This window comes from Mustela nivalis (genome assembly GCF_964662115.1).
Source record: "Mustela nivalis genome assembly, chromosome: 2".
NCBI lineage: Eukaryota > Metazoa > Chordata > Mammalia > Carnivora > Mustelidae > Mustela > Mustela nivalis.
This window is the reverse complement of record NC_139021.1, coordinates 133,217,809-133,237,343: the sequence shown is the minus strand read 5'-3', so window position 1 is coordinate 133,237,343 and position 19,535 is coordinate 133,217,809. Positions and strand designations below refer to the sequence as shown.

General features: G+C 55.5%; 1 protein-coding gene across 6 annotated transcripts in view; it reads right to left on the bottom strand.

Annotated features, from left to right (window-relative positions):
* CDH23 (cadherin related 23) overlaps positions 1-19,535 on the bottom strand; it is a 396,562-nt gene that overhangs the window by 66,959 nt on the left and 310,068 nt on the right. For 5 of the 6 annotated variants that reach the window (XM_082715700.1, XM_082715695.1, XM_082715696.1 and 2 more), the window contains 7 exons: positions 16,751-16,886; positions 14,824-15,212; positions 13,610-13,711; positions 9,450-9,599; positions 8,119-8,247; positions 7,057-7,185; positions 6,220-6,447 (listed from right to left, as the gene is read on the bottom strand). In XM_082715700.1, coding sequence (XP_082571826.1) covers positions 6,220-6,447; positions 7,057-7,185; positions 8,119-8,247; positions 9,450-9,599; positions 13,610-13,711; positions 14,824-15,212; positions 16,751-16,886 — 1,263 coding nt within the window. Of the gene's footprint in view, positions 1-6,219; positions 6,448-7,056; positions 7,186-8,118; positions 8,248-9,449; positions 9,600-12,704; positions 13,302-13,609; positions 13,712-14,823; positions 15,213-16,750; positions 16,887-19,535 lie in introns of those variants that run through there. The other variant, XM_082715699.1, reaches the window with a different exon arrangement.

The following is a 19,535-nucleotide window of genomic DNA, read 5'->3' as shown; positions in this document are numbered from 1 at the left end:
TGCCGGGACACCAGGTGCAAAGGCCTCTTGAGAAGTAGGCACTCACAGTCCAGCTTGGCGGGTGTCCCAGCCCACAGAGGGCACTGGTCATCTAGCCTTTCCACTGGATAATCCCTGGGCCTGCTTGGCACAGTTGCCTCTCTTTCCTGTACGGATGCTAGTCTCCCTAACTATTCCAGGAGTTCCAACAGGGTAGTGGGTCCGATAACAGGCTATCCTCCGCACCCAGTCTCAGAGCTGACAGCTGAAGCATAGCCATGGGGCGAGGGGTTGAACCAGGATGCCAGGGTCCTGTTCTCTGGACCCCTCCCAGGGCCCCCCTCTGGCTTCCCACCAGCTCCGGTTCTTAGCGGTTCTGTCCGTGCTTGGTGGGATCTCCTGAAGAGCAACGTGATGTCCTGAGCTTGTGCAGGCGGGGGGCAAAGGTTTCATTCTGTCTCGCCATTCTGATCTAGTGGTCTTACTTCCTAAAATACATGTTGGGACGGATTCTGAAGTAGCAATGTAGCTTAAGGAGAAAATGCTGACATCAGCTAGCCACGTGCCCCGGGCACCTGATGGAGAAGTGGCAGCTGGTGGATTATCTGTGGGCCTTTTCTGTTAGAATACTGTGTTTTCCAAAACACTTACACGTGTTAATGTTATCACTTTTTGGATTCCCCCTCCCCCACCAGATAATGCTGGGAGGCTTTACTGTGTCCATTTTATGCGCAGGAAAACCGAGGCTCCAAAACATTTGTGTCTTGTGACAAAAAGTGAATGTGGAACTGGGACTAAGACCTGGGTCTTCTGCTTCTCAGGCCTGTGCTCCTTCCTCTTCACTGAACTGAATGGCATCAGAGGCCAAGACTCAGAACCTCCCAGGACCAGGGCCGGGGGTCGGGGTGGGGGGGGCGGTGAACCTGGGCCCACAAGCCCATGGTTCCCTTTCCTTTGCTTCATTCTTGCCACTCCCCTTTCTGCCTGGCATCCCTGAAGCCACAGGACTCCTGGTGGGCACGAGGGCCTGTGCTTACTTATCATGGTGGAGGGGAAGGGAGATGCTCCTAGCTGACCAGAGAGCCCCAGGGTCTCTGGGAGGCCCTGAACAGGTTGCACACGGCACATTTGAGCTGCTGCAGGACAGCCCTCAAGACGCAGGGCAAGGGAAGGATTTGAACATCACCATGCTGGGCCAGAGAAGGCTGGCTTAACTCGGTGTGCAGCACAGGGAAGGGGCCAGGCTGGGGCTTCCTGAGCTTCAGCCAGCGGAAGCAGGCTTCCTCAACAGCAGCGGGGTCGAAGTTTAATACACAGAAGAGCTCTTGGCCTTAGAGATAGGAGGTCAGCTGCCAAGGGCAATGTCCCCGGCTCACAGACTTTCTCTAGGCTACTGCTGGCAACTCTTGGACCAGCAAGTGGGTGGGGGGTGATCACTGTCCTCCCTGGACAGGTGACTTCTGCAGGTTCCCACCAGCCTGAGATGCCAGAGCTGGTTGGCTGGGATTTGTGTGGCAGGGAGGTCCCCCTGACAGGCCCTCCCCCCATCTTCATCCTCCTGCCAAGGTGCCTCTGTGACTGGGGCTCAGCTCCTGACCTCCCAGTTGCCTTCCACCCTTCCTCCCCAGGCCCGGCCCTTCCTCTTGCAGAGGCCTCCCTGATAGCCCCTTAGACCCCTCCCCCCAGCCTGGCCTCCCTTGCCTGCAGCCTGAAGCTAGCCAGAGAGCAGAAGCCGTACAATGACTTCCCCTGGCTGGGTGGCACACCATTGTGTGACAGGCCTGGGTTGGTCCGGATGCCCCCTGCTACACAGCTGTTCCTAGCTCTGGGTGATACAGGGCTGAGAGCTGGGTGGGGACAGGAATGTACGGTTCACAGGAAATTGGGGGGAGGGGGCCAGGGTCAAATGAAAGGATAGGAGGGCTCAGATACAAGATTTCTCTTGGTAGCTGAATACCAGGCCACTTGCTAAGAGAACTTCACTCTGGAAGTCACAAACGCAAGTGATGTCTTATCCTGAAAACCTTCCCGGGCTCCTGGCTCCAAGTTCCTGGCACTTCATCACATCACCAAGTGGTAACTCTCTGTTATGTGTCCATCTCCCCACTAGTCTGGGGGCCCCTTGAGGACAGGACTGTACCCAACTCATGTCTGACTTCCGAGCCTCTGGCACGGGCCAGGCGCGTATTTCGTGTTGAATGAATGAAAGAATAAAGGAACGACCCTTAACTTGCCCTTGTGAGGTTGGTCCTGTGCCAGCGAGGGCTGGCTTGGACCAGCTGATAACTGCAGGTGGAAACAAGATGGTGTGCAGGTCTGCCGGGCATCTCTGGACTGATAACGTGCAGAATGGCGCCCACCCCTAGGACCATGGTGACCTTTCCTGGAGCCTTGGGAGGCTGCTCAGGGCTCTGGCTGTGCAGGAGGGCTCAAAACAACCCTATTCTCAAACAGCCATCCAGTGAAATCTATGCAACAGGAGGGAAGGGACCCCGTCTGGTCACCTCTGGCTTGGTGACCCTCAATTTTGTGTTTGACTCTGGGGATTCACTGTCTAGAGGGGACAGTCAGATCACTGGAAGCAAATCTTTGTGGGTCCAGTGCTCCCTGGAGGCAGATGCCCATCATGGCTGGGCGCTGGCAGCTTGTGCCCTGTCCTCACCCTGGCTCAGCCGTACTGGGAAGGACTGGAGGGGGCACATGGGAAAGTGGTGTGATCAGCCCATAGGCAATGTCAGCCCAGAGGCAATGTCACCAGGAGGACACACTCTTGGCTCTGAATGCTGCCACGGGCTCCACAAACCCGCCCCTGGTCATTTCTTGCTCTTGGGCCTTTGTTTAGGTGGATCTCTGGGTCCCTCATACGCCTTGTTGTGCTAACAATGACAGAGTGACAAGACAGCCCAGGCATCACCTCCTCCAAGAAGCCTTTCCCGAGCCCTTGTTAGTGCTCCTGAATGCAGGCCCATCCGCATGTTGGCCTCTGAACCCGGAGACCCTCACTGCGTCCCTTCCTCGGCTACCTTCTACGGTGGCAGGGACCACCACTGCTTCCTCTGGGTATCCCTGGGGCCTGGCACATACTGGGCATTCAGGGAACACTGACTGGCTGCCTAAGCAAACGAACAAATGTATGAATGAACGGATACGCTCCAGGGCTCAGTTCTCAACTCTGCTCTGGTCCCGGCAATTCTTCACTGTCACATGTCCCTTACAGAAGTCAAATACCAGGGATCTTTCCTCTACCTGAAGAAGCCAGAAAAAAAGTTGATAGATTCCTTTTGACCTAAAAAATGTCTCCTGTAAATCTTTCCCCAGCTGGCCCTGATGCTGTCTGTCCCTATCATGGTGTAATAGCCCAGGAGCCATATACATATCATCTTGGTCATGGCTTTAGGGAAGCCGAGGCCTGATTGAGTCACCTGGAAGGTGCTTTCTGGGGTCCGAGCTGGTGATGGCCAGAATGAGGAAGCCAGAGAGAGGGAGGTTATGCCTCTCACCATCCAACTTCTCGTAGTCCCATAGCAGGGAGCTGGGAAGCCTGAGATTGGCTTCAAGGCGGGACCCAAATGTCAGGGACCCATGTGTGAGGAGGCAGAGTTCATGGGTTTCCACTGGACTAGGCTGGGTCTCTGATGGTGGTGGTTGGGGGTGGGGGCGGTCAGAGGGTCTGTCAACAGATGAAAACTCTTTCTGGCCACAGGGACCAGTCCCAAGTTCTGTAGGAACTGCTTGAGTAGCGGCCCACCCATTCCTGGTGGTTAAATGTGTCCGGGGTGATTTCACATTTCCCCAATTGTCATTTCTTCTGAAGACCAAAAGGAAGCCAGATGTCACCTGTAAAACTCAGTGTCTCAGAATGTCCTGGGTCTCACTGACTGCCTCCCCAGGAAACTCCAGGGCTTTGAAGTGTAGGGAAGGGGGGGAGCAGGGGTGAAATTGGTGTGTTCGCTGGTCAGGACAAGAAGCAGCACAGGCTCTCAGTTTTCCACCCCAGATCTGTTCTCTACCCTTCCCTCGTTAACAAGCTCTGCTTTTGTCAGAGGCAGTGATATATCAGGCTCCCACATAATAAGCCAGTTCTGATAATCCTATCATTTTTTTCCAATCTCCTTTGGAGTGAGGGTGCCCATGTGAATCTTTTCTGGCCACAGACATAAGCAGAACTGTGGAAAGTAGTTCTGGAAAAAAAATTTTGCTTTCTTGATAAAGGGGCAGAAATGGCTTGCATAGTTCTTTGTCTTGTCATTTCCTGCCTTGAATGCTGACATGATGGTTGGTGCTATAGCAGACCTCATGCAGCCATGGGGGAAAGCGCAAGAGGCATTAGCTCTGACATCACAGAGCACAAAACCAACATTTGTAATTCTCTCTAGAATTTCTGTTACGTGTATAAAATGCATCCTGATTTGTTGATGACTTGAGTTAAGTATCTATCATTTGTAGCCAAACATGTCGCTAAATGCCACTGAGAGATGACTGGGATGATGATTTGCCCTGAAGCTAGGTACAGGTAGAGAGGGTTTGTCAAAACTGAGTCCTTCCATGTCACTAAAGTAATGGATAGCCCTACATGTCCCCCCCTCGAGTAGTCATATGTGTCTTGTAAATATGTCTCTGGCTCACTGGGTGGGGATGGCGAAAGTGATTAGTGGGGACACCTGGCCACTCTGGAGCTAAGGATGCCCACCCAGGGTGTGCCCACAGCCAGTCTCATACCCTTGGCATCTCAGAATGTGGTTTCCTGGGATTGGTCAAATTCCATCTTCCTCCCCAGAGACAGTCCAGATAGACAGCCCAGCCCAGGCCTACTCTGACTCCATAGTCCATAGGGCTGCTGCCAAGGGGGAGGGGTCTAGCAGAGTCTCCCATCAGGGACCAAGGGACAGGGCTGAGGCCTCATTAATGATTAGGTTCCTAGGGTGGACAGAGCACAAAAATGTCCCCAATCCTTTATACCTCCCTGTATCCACACTTTTTAAAATTCATTTGCAACTTGTTCCTCCAAAAGATAGGGTGGAGTTTTCCACACCTTGAACCTGGACTGGCTTTGTGACTTGCTTTGGTCAACAGAATGTGCTAGAAACAACCTCATTCCAGTTCCAAGCCTGGATTCAAGAGGCCCTGCATGCTCCCACTGTCCCTCCTGGACCCTTGCTAGCTCCACTTGAATAAGCATGGGCTAGCCTTCTGGAAGAGGAGACACAGGTGGCCCTGTCACCCCAGCCGATAGGTGGATGACCCCCCAAACCCCAGTCATCTAATGATACACAGCTGCCCCCCTCAACCCCACATAGGCGGGAGCCCAGCTAAACCAGGTCTAAATCGCCAGTCTGCAGAGTTGGCGCCAAATCAGTGATTGCCTTCATCCCTGCATGTGGTTTGGTTTGCACTGCGGCATTATTGCGGCCACATGCATCTGACACAGTCCTCCTCCTCAGGGTCTACTGAGCACTTCTGCAGACACGAGCTCACTCAATTCCCCAGACACCACCTAAGAGGAGACATCACCTCCCTTTTCCGGATGACGAGACCGCATCCCGAGAGGTTCCGACTTGCTGGTGATCGCACAGCCAGCTCACAGCGCTCCTGACTCCAAACTTCACCCCCTTGATGGGCACACGGTTCCCACCCCGGCCCATCGCCCTCAGACCATCTCGCCATCCAGTCCCGCAGGGCGCACCTCCTTCTCCAACCTTGCAAACCTCCCACGTTGCCTTGGGCGGGGCCTTGTCCATTCAAGCACCAGACGGGACCAAGAGCATCAGTCCCTTCCGACGTGGACATATTGCAACAGTGTGTCACAGCAAAGTGACAGAGGGGAAGGGGCCAGAGGGCGCCTTTCCTGTCTGGTACAGAGTGTGGGTGAATGCATGCTCGCAGGCACACGGCTTGGCAGGTAGAGTGAGGGTTGGCCAGGCCCCAAGGTGTGGGCTCGCTCTGCACCATCCCATAGAACTGCTGGACCGAAGAGGGCTGAACAGAGACTCTGAGTGGTTACAGATACAGGATGACAAGCACATGAGTTCTGCACGTGCGGGTCCTCCACAAACACACGCGGGTCCTCCACAAACACATGCGCAGGTCCTCTATAAATACACAGAGGTGGACCTTCTAAAGGCACAACAAAGGACTTATCAAAGATTCACCCACCTCGGACATTCCACTCCCTCCCCCTACAGAAGGCGGAGCGGGTCCTTCAAGCACCCTCCCCTCCCTGCATCTGCCTCCACGACTCACCGACAGGGTGGGGGTGCCTTCGTCCTCCACCGTCACCACCAGGTGGTAGAAGCTCCGGTGCTCACGGTCGGGCGGGGCTGGCCGTGTGGAGATCTCACCACTGATCCGGTCCATGCGGAAGGTCATATCTTCATTGCCCTCAGTGATATAGTAGGACAGCACGCTGTTGATCCCGATGTCACGGTCGGTGGCTCTCACCTGGACCACAGCAGTACCCCCGCCCACGTTCTGCAGGGAGAGCAGGAAAGGGGGCTGTCGGTGGTGAGCATGCTGTGGGCACCCACTATATGCAAGGCTGTGTGACTTCACAGACTCTTCTTGGCAGCCCTGGGAGTTAGATAGGATGCTATCCCCATTTACAGATGAGAAAACTGAGGTACAGAGAAAGGTCACACTGCCTGTCTGTGGCAGAGCCCAGGTCTGACTCTTGGAAGGCTGGTCTGAGACCCGGCCTTTAAACCCCTCTCCTATCCTGCTTTCTTGGACGTCCAACCTGGCCTGACACCCAGCGATGCTGGGGCAAAAATTTCCCTCAGTGCCTCAGTCTTAAGAATGAGTAGTAAATGCACTGTCTTGTTTAAAAGCAGCTCTCCAGGGGATTAATCCCATTTCCTGCTTTCTCTCTCCTCTTGTTTCCTCTTCACACCTCCTGCAAAAAGAGACTGCATCCCAGGAGCTGGCATTAGGGCTGGAATTGTGAATGAGCAGGACACGCCCCCACCTGCGGGTCTGAGAGCCCAGCGGTCCAAGCGGACCCTTACACGGGTGCTTCACGGTCACTCACACCCACTGCCCACCCTGGACATCCAGCTATCCGGACACAAGAGCTGCCCTCACCTCGTTCACACTGACATTGTACCCAAAAGGGCTCTCGATTACTGGAGGGTTGTCATTGACATCCAGAATGGTCACCTGTAGGATGTGGTCCTTCTTCCGTGGAGGGGTACCACGGTCAGACGCTACAACCTGGAGTGGGGAGAGGAGAGAGGAGACTGGATTCAGGGTTAAAGGAAGGGGAAGGACCTGGAATATGGAGTCTGAAAGGGCAGTTTGTCCAGTGCGGAGGACCAGTAGGGCAGAGAGATGCTTGGGTCCATCCCTGCCCCTGGGTGGTCTGCCAGCCCTGGGCTCTCCCTGGAATTTTTTTCTTCCGCCCCATGCTGCAAACAATCCTTGCCCAATTGTTGTCTGACATGGGGCCATCATTCGGAATCTGGTTCTGGTGTGTCCAGTCTTTATCTTCTGGTCCTACCCTGGACTGTATTCTGGGCTGTGCCAGCCCTTGACCATGACCTGGGCCTGTGACCAGACCCCGGGCTCCTGCTTTTAGCTTCAAATAACTCTGTTCCACGCACTCCTATCTGAACCCTGGCAGATAGAGAAAGCCTCCCCTAATCTTTTCAGCAATGAACTAGTTTTCCCCACAGCCCAGGCCTGTCCCTGGGACCCCAAATGCTTCCTGGATGCCTGAGGAGCAGTGAAAGGGCTCTCCAGGCTCAGAGCCCTGCAGGAATGCAGCCCTGGGGTCCCCGGAGTCACAGGGAGCAGGCCAGCCACAGCAGCTCAGCAATAATGGTGGCCTCCGGGACTCCTCACACTTGTGCTTGTTTCTCACCAAGGCAGAGGCTGGCCAGGGAGGGGTTCTTCTATCCATTGCACAAGAGGGGAAACCAAGGCCCAGGGAGAGTGAACAACTTGCCCAAAGTCATACTGCCTGTGGAAGAGTCAGGGCTCTATCAGCTCTGCCAGGCCTTCTCTCCTGGCTCCTAGAACAGGGACAGACACCTCTGCTGCTTCCCGCCCTGGGGACCAGGGACATGGGGAAGCCAACTGCCAGGCTGTGCCAAGCTCTCTCCTGGAAGGTCAGCAGAGATCCCTGGCTCAGGGGGTGTTTCTCACCTTGAGGATGTAGTGGTCTAGCTCTTCTCTGTCCAGAGGCCTGGCCACGAACACTTCACCAATGGAGTAATTGGTGGTGACGATATCAAAGGCCCCGGCGACGTTGCCAGAGGCCAGGGAGAAGACCACCTGTGGGGGGAGGGGGATGTACGAGAAAGTGAGGAGCACAGGCCACAGGTCAGGCTGATGGCCCCTCCCCTGCCCTCCCAGGCCCTCTGCTCGGTAAGGGCATTTGAAAAGAGAACATTTGATGCAGAGGTAGAAAATGTGTGCTGTAGGCCCACCAAGGCAGCACGGGACCTGTGGCAGGTTCCTGGGGTAAGAGAGGTCAGCATTACCAGCCTAGGGGCCAGGAGAGTGGGTATGAGTCCCGCGGCACAGACGTTTCCCAGGACAGAGGTGGGGAGGCACTGAGACTTCTGGGGGCCCTGCTGGGACGTGGGCTGCATCTGGCCCTCACAGCAATGGTCAGGAGATGCTCTTTCCAGTTTGCAGACAGGAGGCTCAGAAACAGGCAACAATTGGCCAAGGTTACACAGCTTGCAAATGATTAAGAGAATGAAGATTTGAATGCCTGTGCTTCTGATCCTAAAGCTACTGCCTCCCCAAGAGGTGTACAAGCCATCTTTGCGGGCTGTGGGGAGGGCAGAGGGAGAGGAGAGAGAATCTTAAGCAAGCTCCATGGTCTGTGTGGAACCCAATGAGGGGCTTGATCTCATGATCTTGAGGTCATGATCTGAGCCAAAATTAAGAGAAGGCTGCTTAACCAACAGAGCCCCACAGGGACCCTAAACAAACAAGCCATTTTTAAATGGTGGGAACCTCCTCAAACATGTCACTTGATTAAAGCAGCGGGAAGACTAATACAGTCTACCACCCGTCCTCCTTGTGCACTGGGCCTCCAAACGTGGAGTGTGTGTGGAGGGAGCACTTCCTGCCATGGCACAGGTCCCCCAAAGCTGGGAGGAGGAGAAGCCTATCCTCTCTGAGACCTGGAGCCATGTGGGAAGGCCTGGCACACAGGGCCGAGATGCTGAGAGGTTTGTGGATCAGGTGACAAAGGAGTCAGCAGGAAGGATGAACGCCCTCTGCTCTCAGCTTGCTGTCAGGGGCTGAGCTGGAGCCAGCCTTCGTACTCCATGTTCACGTACCCAGGCAGGGCCAACAGCCTGCACAGCTCTGCCTCCTCTTCTCTCCTTGACCACGGAGCAGGGTGAGGGCAGGGCTGTGCACCTGGGGCTGGGTGGAGCCTGGCCATCCCTCCTCTAGTGGGAGAGGCTACGGGAGCCTCCTTAAGACACGGAAGAGCCAGCATTTTACTTGGCACGCACCTGCCCATTGCTGCCGGCGTCAGGGTCCCGGGCCTTGACGGTGGCCACAAGCTGGCCCACGGGGCAGTCCTCAGGCACGCTGACGGCCGAGTCGGAGGTGAAGTCAAACCGGGGACTGTTGTCGTTCTCATCTAGCACCGTGATGTAGACCTGGGGGTGGGGAAGGCAGCCAGAGACCCACCGCCTCCTTCTGCTTCCTGACTCCAAACACCAGGCTCCCACCGTGGGTGCACAGGGGCCCAGAGCTGAGAGTTCTAGAAAGTCAGCTAGTGTTCAGGGCTTGCCTGGGCCGATCAGGACTCGGAGGTGTTGAGCACATTTCCCATAGCCGTGGGATGGGGGAGGGCCACACCCACTCAAATGCTGGGGCCAGCACAGCAGGGTAGAGTCCAGGGAGGACTTAGTGGTGGTAGGGCTGAGCACTGGAAGGCATGGGCCTTGGCTAAAGGGGACAGAGGCTACTCAGCAAAAAAAAAAAAAAAAAAAAAAAAATACACTGAGGAATGCCAGCTTGGCATCGATAGAGCTTCCTGTTTTTCAAAAGGAACTCGGAATCCAGATTTTTATGAGGAATTATGTGGTGATTAATAAAAATTAAAGGAAAAACTTATGTGCCAGCTGGTCAAAACACATCTGGCAGCCAGATCTTGCCCAAAGGCCTCTTCACTGGCGCATCTGGATTACAGGGACGGAACTGGGGCTTTGGAACAAGAGGGGGCCATGAGGTAGCCTGGTGGTCCCAGTGGGGAGAGGGGAGGAATTTCCATGATCAGATATAAACTGGGAATGTGCAAATTGCATGCAAAGGGCATATTGTTTTGTATTCTGTAGCTTTCAACCCACAGATGGCCAAGAGTGCCCCTTAGGCTCATGGACGGGAAGGTTCAGGTAGGGTGGGAGGGGCTCAGGTTTGGGGAATCCCAGGAGGGGCTTGCTCCCACGGCCCTGCCCCAAGCCAGACCTCATCCTCTCCCTCCCTGAGCCTGGGGTACAAGGGCTTCCAGGCGGCATATAGGGGCCCCCATGGGGAGCCTGGGGAACATCGCTGCCACATAGGAGACCCCTTTCATCCTCCCCGCCCCCCAATCAGGTCTTCCTTCTTCTCCATCCTAGCCATGCCTCCATATTTTTAGGGAGCTGTCAGTAGCTCCCTAAAAATAGGACAAGCAGGACAAGCAGCCCAGGCTTGGCAGCACGACCAACTCCCCCATTTACTAGCTGTGCGACTTGGGAAAAAATGATTCAACCTCTCTGATTTTCCACTTCCTTAGCTGAAAGTATAGACAAAAACACATACAGCATTGGGATGCCTTGGGGAATGAATGAGCAAAAGAAAAGGTCAGGGGTGGTAAAGGTGGTCCCCATCCTGCTTCGTGCCTGGGAGATTGGCATGCTCTCATACTCCAAGGCTTTGTCCATCCCTCATGATTTTGCTCAGGGTGTTCCGTGATGTCCCAGAGCCCCAGTCTGCTCATCTGTGAAATGGGCCCAGTAATGCCCACCACGCTATTCCTAGGGCAGAACCAAACAAGGCCTCTGTGCTCTAATTCCTCCAAACTCTTTTGCTCGGCTCAAGACCTTGTCCAGACTTCCTGGGCTTTGTCCCACCACAGAGCTTTTGCATACGCTATTCCCTCTGCCTTTATGTGCTTCCTTCTTGGTTGGATAAATGTCTGTGCTTTCTGCAGATCTCAGCCTGAGTCACTTCCTCAGGGAAGCCCTCCTCGATTTCCCAGACGTCTTATTATAGACTTTCTCCTGTAGCATATACTGACTGGTGCGGTAACTTAATCAACAACCCTCTCCTACTGTATCTTATGTCTGTGAAAGCAGGGACTATGTCTAATTACAGTTTCCTGTTGTGCTCTGAGCCCAGCCCAGAGCCAGGCACACAGTGGGTATTTCCTCTAGGATTACCACTGTGATGCTGTCTGTGAGGTGCTCCCGGCAGCAGAGTCAGCCTCAGCAGTAGGGCAGGTGCCAAGATCCATAGGATTAGATCTGGGTCTGTGTTCCCACCCAGGGCCTCATGGTCCAGATCATCTTCTCCTGGCCCCAGGGGTGTGAAGGCATTATTCGAGAGCCTGTCCATGGGTGCCCCTTCCTGCTGCCTCCCCACCCCCCCCAGGGCCCATGGGGGCTGCCGGGGTCAGGGAGGAGTCAGGTGTAGGTGAGCTGTGGTTTGGGGGTTCCGGCCTTGCAGAGGAAATGGTGCTACCTTTAAAAGGCCCCTCGGGCTGCTTCACCCTAGCATCTCCAGCAATGACTGCCTGGTGCCAACAGGGCTGCTGTATTTAGGGCAGTGGGCCCCGGGGCCTGGGAGGAAGCCAGGGCAAAGCAAAAACCCATAGGTCCTGCTTCCTGGAAGAGGGTTTAGCGATTATGGAGATACAGGGCGTGTGCTTAGGGTGCCCCCAGCGGTCTAGGCAGAGGAAGAGGGTTGCCTCATCTACAGACAGGCTCCAGGAGCCTTGGTGGGGAGCAACCTGGCCATCCTGGCTGCTTATCAGCATCCACCCAGCCTCAGCTCCCCGACTCCCCATCAAAATGAGGGGAGAGCTGCAACTGGGCCCATTTTACAGATAAGGCTTCCGAGGCCCAATGAGAGGGCCCCATTTAACCTGAGCCTCAGCTCCTCCAGCTGGGGTGGCCAGGAGCCTGAGCTGGGAGGTGCGGGACACGGTGCCCGCCTAGTATCCACCACTGAGGGTTCTGCTCAGCGGTTACCCTCTGGGAGCACTGGGGGGCCACGGGGAGCTATGTAGCTCATGGCTACTCTTGGTCTCCCTACCCCCCAGGCTGGCCCTGTGGATGGAGGGGGCTTTGGGATACAACTAGGTCACAACCAGGGCCACTGGAACTAAGCACCTCTAGCAAGCAGTGGTGCAGAGACCCCCCAAGCAGCTGCCTTGGGCTCTTAGCCTGGACAGTCAGTTGATTTCTGTCCCTCTAGGTTAATGTGATAGGGACCCAGTTGGGAGTGAGAGTGTAGCTATAACCAAGGCTGTGGGTGAGCCGGACGCCCCAAGTGATCCACAGATGGCCTCAGACCGGACCAGCTGCGGCCCACGCTCAAGGTACTGTTAATATCCTGTTAATATTGCTGCAGGATGCCCACCTGGTAGACCCCTCCCTCTCGGGCCCACCCCCATTTCAACCCTGAGCCTGAGGTCCTCTGCCTGCCTCCCCCACCCCTCACCCCCCTAAGACCTTTGCCTGACACCTCTGGCTTCAGTGGTCATCCTCCTCCAAATGTCCCGAGCCCGTGGTGTTCCCGCCCTAGAGTCCTTGAGGACAGTGATTCACTGTGCCTGTGGCAGCCCTTGCCCAGCACACTCCAGGCCCCGGCACTGCGGGCTCCACTTCCCATGTACCCTAACATAATGTGTTCTTTCCCCAAACCCCCAAGAGAGGGTGAGGTCCCCCTTTGCAGGTGCCACTCCCATCATATGCTCCTTGGGGCCTAGTTTACAAAGGGCTTCTTATCCTCCTGCCAGCTTCAGGGCTGCTGGGATCATCCTCACTTTAGATCCAAGGAAGAGAAGCACAGAGAAGTTGAGCAACTTGCTTGTGTCACACAGCAGAGCTGGGATGAAGCCTCTCTGTTCCTTTCACTGTGTGTCCCACCTGCTTCTTGCTAGTGCCCACCCCCTGCCCCAGCTCCAGATGCCACTGGCTGGCAGGAAAGGCAGAGCTGGACCTGGGGAACATGCCCAAGAGGGGCCGGGGCTGAAGTGGTTGTGAAGGGTCTGGGTAGGAACCTGCTGCGGGGGAGGCAGGGAGGTGCAGTGCCATACAGAGATGGAGCTGGCACTGGCCCAGGACAGCCCCAGGCCACAGGCCACTCACCTTCTGTAGTCAGAGCCGGCAGGAGGCCAAGGGAGAGAAAAGGCAAGGGTAGGAACGGTTAGCAGTCTGCAGCTCTCCCAGCCACCTCCCAGCGGCGGTGTGCTGCCCCCCAACCAGTCTGCAGTCTCATCCCTAGCCCGGGCTGCCCACGAAGGTGTGGCATTATGGCCATAGCACTGTCCCTGGGTGGCCCAAATCTTCACCCACAGCCTGCCCCGTGTATGGGGTAGCCTGTGAAGATGTATGTTTTGGGGTGCCTTGGGGCGGTGACGGGCTCTACCTGTGGGGCTCTCACCCGGGGTCCCACTCACCACAGTGGAGTCCACCTTGGGGCCACCGTCGTCTGCCACCACCGTCAAGGTGTAGAAGTCACCCTTTTCCCGGTCCACCAGGCCCTTGACGGTGACCACACCCTGCGGGGAGGGGACCAGAGAGGAGAGTGACATCATTATACTCTGGGGGCAGAGGCCGCCCTGCCCCCAAGCAGTCCCGTGCTCCAGTCAAAGCAGACTCCCCTTGTGAATCCCCAACATCCGACCCACTTTCCCACCTTCCACATCACTCCCTCTGCCCGGCAGAACATCTCCCCAGAGCTCTGTCGGCTTAAATCCTACTTCTTTCTCAAATCTCACTCAGACGCCACCTCGTCCCTGTAGGCTGCCTGCTTCCCCAGCCAGGTAAGATCTCTCTCCTTTGGGCCTCGGGGCTCCATTCCTGTATCGTAGCTCTTTTCACATCCTCCCCTGGGGTGCTCAGATGGATGCACATCCCTGATTATTCCCACTTCTCCTCCCGTTTACCAACTCTTTGAGGGCTGGGAAGGGTCTCATTCATCTTTGTGATCCCAGTATTCCTTGGGATAAGACCTGTACCCCACAGTGATTCATACTTTGCCTATTTTCAAAGAAGGGAGTCTGATAAAAGACACAGCCAACCAGAGATGGAAGAGTAAGACCCAGATAGCAGATAAGAGCCTAGCTGCTGGTTAGCTAAGACTAACTAGTATGATGAAACAAGTTATATCTGAGCTTCCTAACAGCCAAGGTAAAAAGAGAAATGTGATGACTTGCACAGCTCTCATTGTCTCATAACAAGGTTACCAGTTTGCCTAGGTATAAACCTTGTCTTACCCCTGAGTATCGGGAGGGACGCTGCACAGGGGTATTTATCTCAAAGACACTCTTTGACAAAGAGGACAGTGCTGTGCGTACAGAAGGAGCTTGAAAAATGTTGGTTTGGGGGCGCCTGGGTGGCTCAGTGGGTTAAGTCTCTGCCTTCGGCTCATGTCATGATCTCAGGGTCCTGGGATCCAGGCCCGCAATGGGCTCTCTGCTCAGCAGGGAGCCTGCTTCCCTCCCTCTCCCGCCTGCCTCTCTGCCTACTTGTGATCTCTCTCTCTGTCAAATAAATGAATAAAATATTTAAAAAAAAAAATAAAAAGAAGAAATGTTGGTTAGCTTCAAAAGGACTGGGCTTCCTAGCCCTAGGGAGAGCCCTTGCTGCGCCTGCTCTCAGCCCCCCTCACCGTGATGGCATCTATCTGGAAGAGGGCTTTGGCCTGGGCGCTGGTATAGGCGTCGAAGCGGTAGGTGATCTGGTTGAGGTTGTCGATGGAGTAGGCCTGGACCCGCACGATCTCAGTGCCGAGGGCCAGGTTCTCCAAGATGGCCGCCTCGTAGGAGGCGTTGGAGAACTGCACAGCCTCGTCCAGCTCATTGAGGAGCGTGATGTAGACACTGCAGAAGCCCTGGTTGAAGGGGGGGGCCTGGTCGGTGGCAGAGACGTTCATCAGGTAGCTGGTTTTGGTCTCATAGTCCAGGTAATCCACGGTGATGATGAGCCCTGTGCTCTCATCAATCTCAAACTTGCCCTCGGCCCCAGACAGGATGCGGTAATTCACCAGGCCGCCGTCCCCTGCAGGAGGACACAAGAGTGTGCAGTCCCAGATGGGGGTGGGATGGCCGTGCGGCTTTCCAGGCTGCTCACGGCACAGCTGCTATTGGCCCCGGGGACCAGGTGAGTGGCCCTGGCTGGCCTGCCCAGTGTGTACTGTCTCCCCACTTGTGGGGGTTGGGTTGCCCCGAGAGAAGTGACAGAGGATGGGGCCAGGGTCTACGCAGACAGCAAGGCCTAACACACACAACCCCTCTGGGGCTTGGCCTTGGCATGAGAGATGTGCTGGAGGGATTCTGTTCTGCTTCTGGAGCCTCAAATTCAAGCTCAAGTACCGACCCCCTACCCCCGCCTTAGGTATTTGGACTAGTAGCAGTGGGGAAATCAGGGAGCTCTTGTAAGGGGAGCTCTCATCTAGAAAGTACTGGACAAGGGCAGCATCCTCAGAAGTGGCCATGACTCCATTTGGTCCCTCCAGCTGAAGGGTGCTAGCACCAGGGACACCTTCCCCCGTCCTCCCCACTTCTCCACCTCAAATCCCTCGGCCTTGGTATATTCTCCAACCAGGAGCTCAAGTTGGGATTCTTTAGCTGAGGTCCACAGACTTCCAGGGGAGTGGCCATAAAACCGCTCAGGAAATCCCAGACTTCCTTGAAATCATTTGCAGAACTCAGAATGGATGTGCATTCTTCTAGGGATGGACACACAGCTCTCATGAATTTCTCAAAAGGATTCCTGACCCAGAAAAAGCCACGAACCATTGGTCAACAGTGACATATGTGGCCCGAATTGTATAAATATGATCCATAAGGGACGGCAGATCTGAGAGTTTTCAGACCACTCCCCCCACATCACCCCATCCTGTGCCCCAGCGGGGCTGGGGATACTCAGAGGGGCAGACATGAGGGAAGGCCGGAGCTGGGACCTAGGGAGCAGCTCGGGGAGCCTCTCCAGGGGGGCAGTGGACCCCCAGGAAAGAGCTCCACTCCGGCTGCATTTCTGGCCTGGAGCAGAGGCCCAAATAGCCGGGCCCCATGAAGATGGCTGCCGGGACCTGGTCACATTCTCCTTTGCTTTGCACTGCCAGCTGTGGCCGTCTGTCAGGCTTGGGGTCCTCAGTGAGGTCTGGGCTGCCCTTAGAGCACCCCAGAACACTGCCCCTTGTGAAGTCTGCATATGTCAGGCCCTGAGCAAGGCCCACAGGACATGGAGCTGCTGCTGGCTGGTGAGGCTGTGTGTGACAAGTCCTTTGCCTGCCCCAGCCTTGCCCAGCCTCCAGCCAAAGGCTAGCCAGGAGCTACCGACTCCTCCAGCGAGAAACCTAGACCTTCCAATCTCGGGGCCTCCCCTCCCTCCTTCCAGAGACTGGGATAGCTCCCTGACTCCAGTCCTTCTAGGCCTGGGCTTCTGGGGCAGATGCCCCCAGCACTGTCCCTAGAGCCCCTCCCCAGCTTGGGACCTGCTGAATGGGGGAGCCTGCAGCACCCTGAGGATGACAGGCCCTGCAGGAGTGGGAGGGACGAGCTGCAGAGGGTGACTCTGGGGAAAGCCGGACTCACCGGTGTCTCGATCTGTGGCTCGGACGACGATGACTGACGTGCCGACCCCTGCGGTCTCTCGAAGCCCCAGGCGGCTATACTGCTGCTGTGTGAACACGGGGGCCTCATCGTTGACGTCCTCCACATACACGATCACCTGTCAGAGTCAGACCAGGGGCGGAAGGTCAAGGTGGGGTGGAGACTGGAGAAGCCCAGGGCTGGCCCTTCTAGGCCTGCATGTGCGATCACTGTTCTGCTGGGCCAGTGGGGAGCTCCCGATGGTCAGCCACCAAACACCCCCACCTGGCACAGTACCAGCCATGGAGCAGGGGCTCAAACATCACTTGATCTTCCTCCTGGCATTGCTCCTAACCCTATGGGAACCTGTGACTGATTAGTGACTCTTCTGGACCATCGAGTTGCTCAGCTAGGCAACAGTAATAGATCAACATTGTAAATCATGCTCTGGGCCACGTCCAGGGTTGGCAGAAAGACGAAATGAGCCAGTCTTCGCAAAAGTGCTTAAAAAGGTTGAAGGGACTCCATTTGAATATCAGAGTCTATCTGGGAACATAGACACAAAAATGTTCATTATGACTGGAGCAGAGAACGTCCGTACTCAGACCCCTCTAGATTATTGGGCACTTTCTCTGGGGCTTCTCTCTGCCAGCAGCCAGAGACCACCATGGCTCTTGGTGGCGGGGGGCAGGGGTAAGGAGTCGGGGGGTGGTGAGGGAGACACACTCACCCCACCCCACCCCACCCAGGCTGTTGGAACACACACACCCAGAGAGCTGGAAGTGCCTGGGAATTATGTCCCCTGGGGCAGCCCTTACCCGAGACTGATGGGTGTGGACTCCACACTCCGCTTCCTCAGCCCTGACTGGCTAGTGGCAGTGATTCTCTCCAGGGTTCCCCACGGGGCTGAGTCAAAGTTCCCTGGTTGCCTTTCCTTCCCTGGTCTTGCACCCCTTCCAGCTTTTCCTGGGGACACTTCCTGCTTATCATCTTCCTATCAACTCTTGTCCCAGGATTTGTTTTCAGAAGCCTGGCCAAGAGAGCGGCTCTATCTGAATGGTGGGATTAGGCATCATTTCCATGACCACTTATTTGTGCTTTCTAATTGTTCTTTAAAAAACAGGTCTTGCATAACAGAAGAAAAATGTCATGGAGAGAGATCTGGGTCACAGCAATTTTTTTTTTTTTTTTGGTTACAGCGCCTGCCCCTGCCCCTCACATACACTCAGGAGCACAGGGAGGGTCTTGCCCAGGGACCAGGGTGGTAGGGGAGGGGAGGGTGTCGTACATTGTTGGTGCTTAAGGAGCCACAAGGAGGCTCAGGGCCCCTGGGTCTCCCAGATTGGGGGATGGAGGCTCAGGGATGGGGAGGGACTTATCCAAGGCCTCATGTTAACTGAAGGGGCAGGAAAGAGAAGGGGGCCCTCCTGGTTCTCAGTCCACCAACCCCAAGAAAAGGGGGCCCTCCTGGTTCTCAGTCCACCACCCCCTATTCCTCTTGGCACTATGCTGGGGATGAGCTGGCCTCGGAACAGGAGACCACCTCCTTCCAGCCTGAGAGAACCAGGGTCAGCAGGAGCTTGCCAGCAGTGTGTAAGTGGCAAATAGAGCACGGGCAAAAGTGTGCAACACAGATTTCACACAAGCTCACCGGCATCATGGCAGAGGCCGCAGCACAATCGACAACACGAATATTGGATTTCTGATTAATCACCACTTTTGGGATCAGCCCTGGCTCCTCTCCTGGGCTTAGCTGGGAATTTGCTGGAGAAGTGAGGGGCCTTCTGTAGCGGAACGGGAGGCCTGGCCAGTGGAGAACATTAGCAGTGGTGGTGGTGGGGGTGTTACAGAGTTAGGGGAAGGGGAGCCATATAGGAGTAAAGTTTTCTCTATCTTCCTGGCTCTTGGGGTTTCTTGCAGCCCTGTTGCATCATCACATTTTCATGTCCAGACATCTAGAACCCACTATGCAAATTAAAGTGCCCACCCCAGAGCACAGCTGTTCATAAGCCGGAACTTTCTAAGTTTGGCTTCACCAAGAACTTGGCTGGGAAGATCCTGGGTGGGGTGGGTGTGGGGGGAATTTGCATGGATGAATTTCGGGAACTCACTTGCTGTAAACAGAAACTAACCATCCATCTTTCAAGACCCTGAGCCTTCCCCTTCCTGGGTCTGCTTGTCCAACTGGCCTTTACTCCAGGGATCGCAGGGGCACAAGCAGGGCCATTGGGCCAGGACAATAAGGGGCGTGTGTGGCACGGAGCCTGGGTGTGGCCCATGCTCCATAGGGCTGGCTCCATGCCACTGTCCTCTTGTCAGTTTCAGCCTTGTTTTTAGCAGCAGAGACAGGAGGCATAATGGTGTGTGGTTTGCAAACCTGAGACACACAGATGTACAGGAAACACACAGGTCTGCCAAGTTCTTAAAAGCGGGAGGGCTCAGCTACTGAGCTCCTGGGCCACCCTGGAGAAGCAGCCCCACTGTCTGTGTCATGCTGTGCCCTCCGGCAGAGTCAGGGCAGGAGATGTGAGTGCTTGTAAATGCATGCTTGCACGGTGCAGGTGAGGCCCCTGTCTCTAGGAGGGCCTTTCACTCCCTGCTCCTGGGTGCTTGTCTGCACTGTCCCTGGTCTCGAAAGCAGGAACTGGAGACTGTGGTTGGTCCCCAGAAGCCATCTCTGCAGGGCAAATGAATCTGGGGCAAAGTTGGAGTCCCCATTCTGTCTTCAGGGAAGTCCCCAGGTTTCGTGGGGGCTCAGAGGGGCAGGGGCTCTGTCCGACAAAAGGCT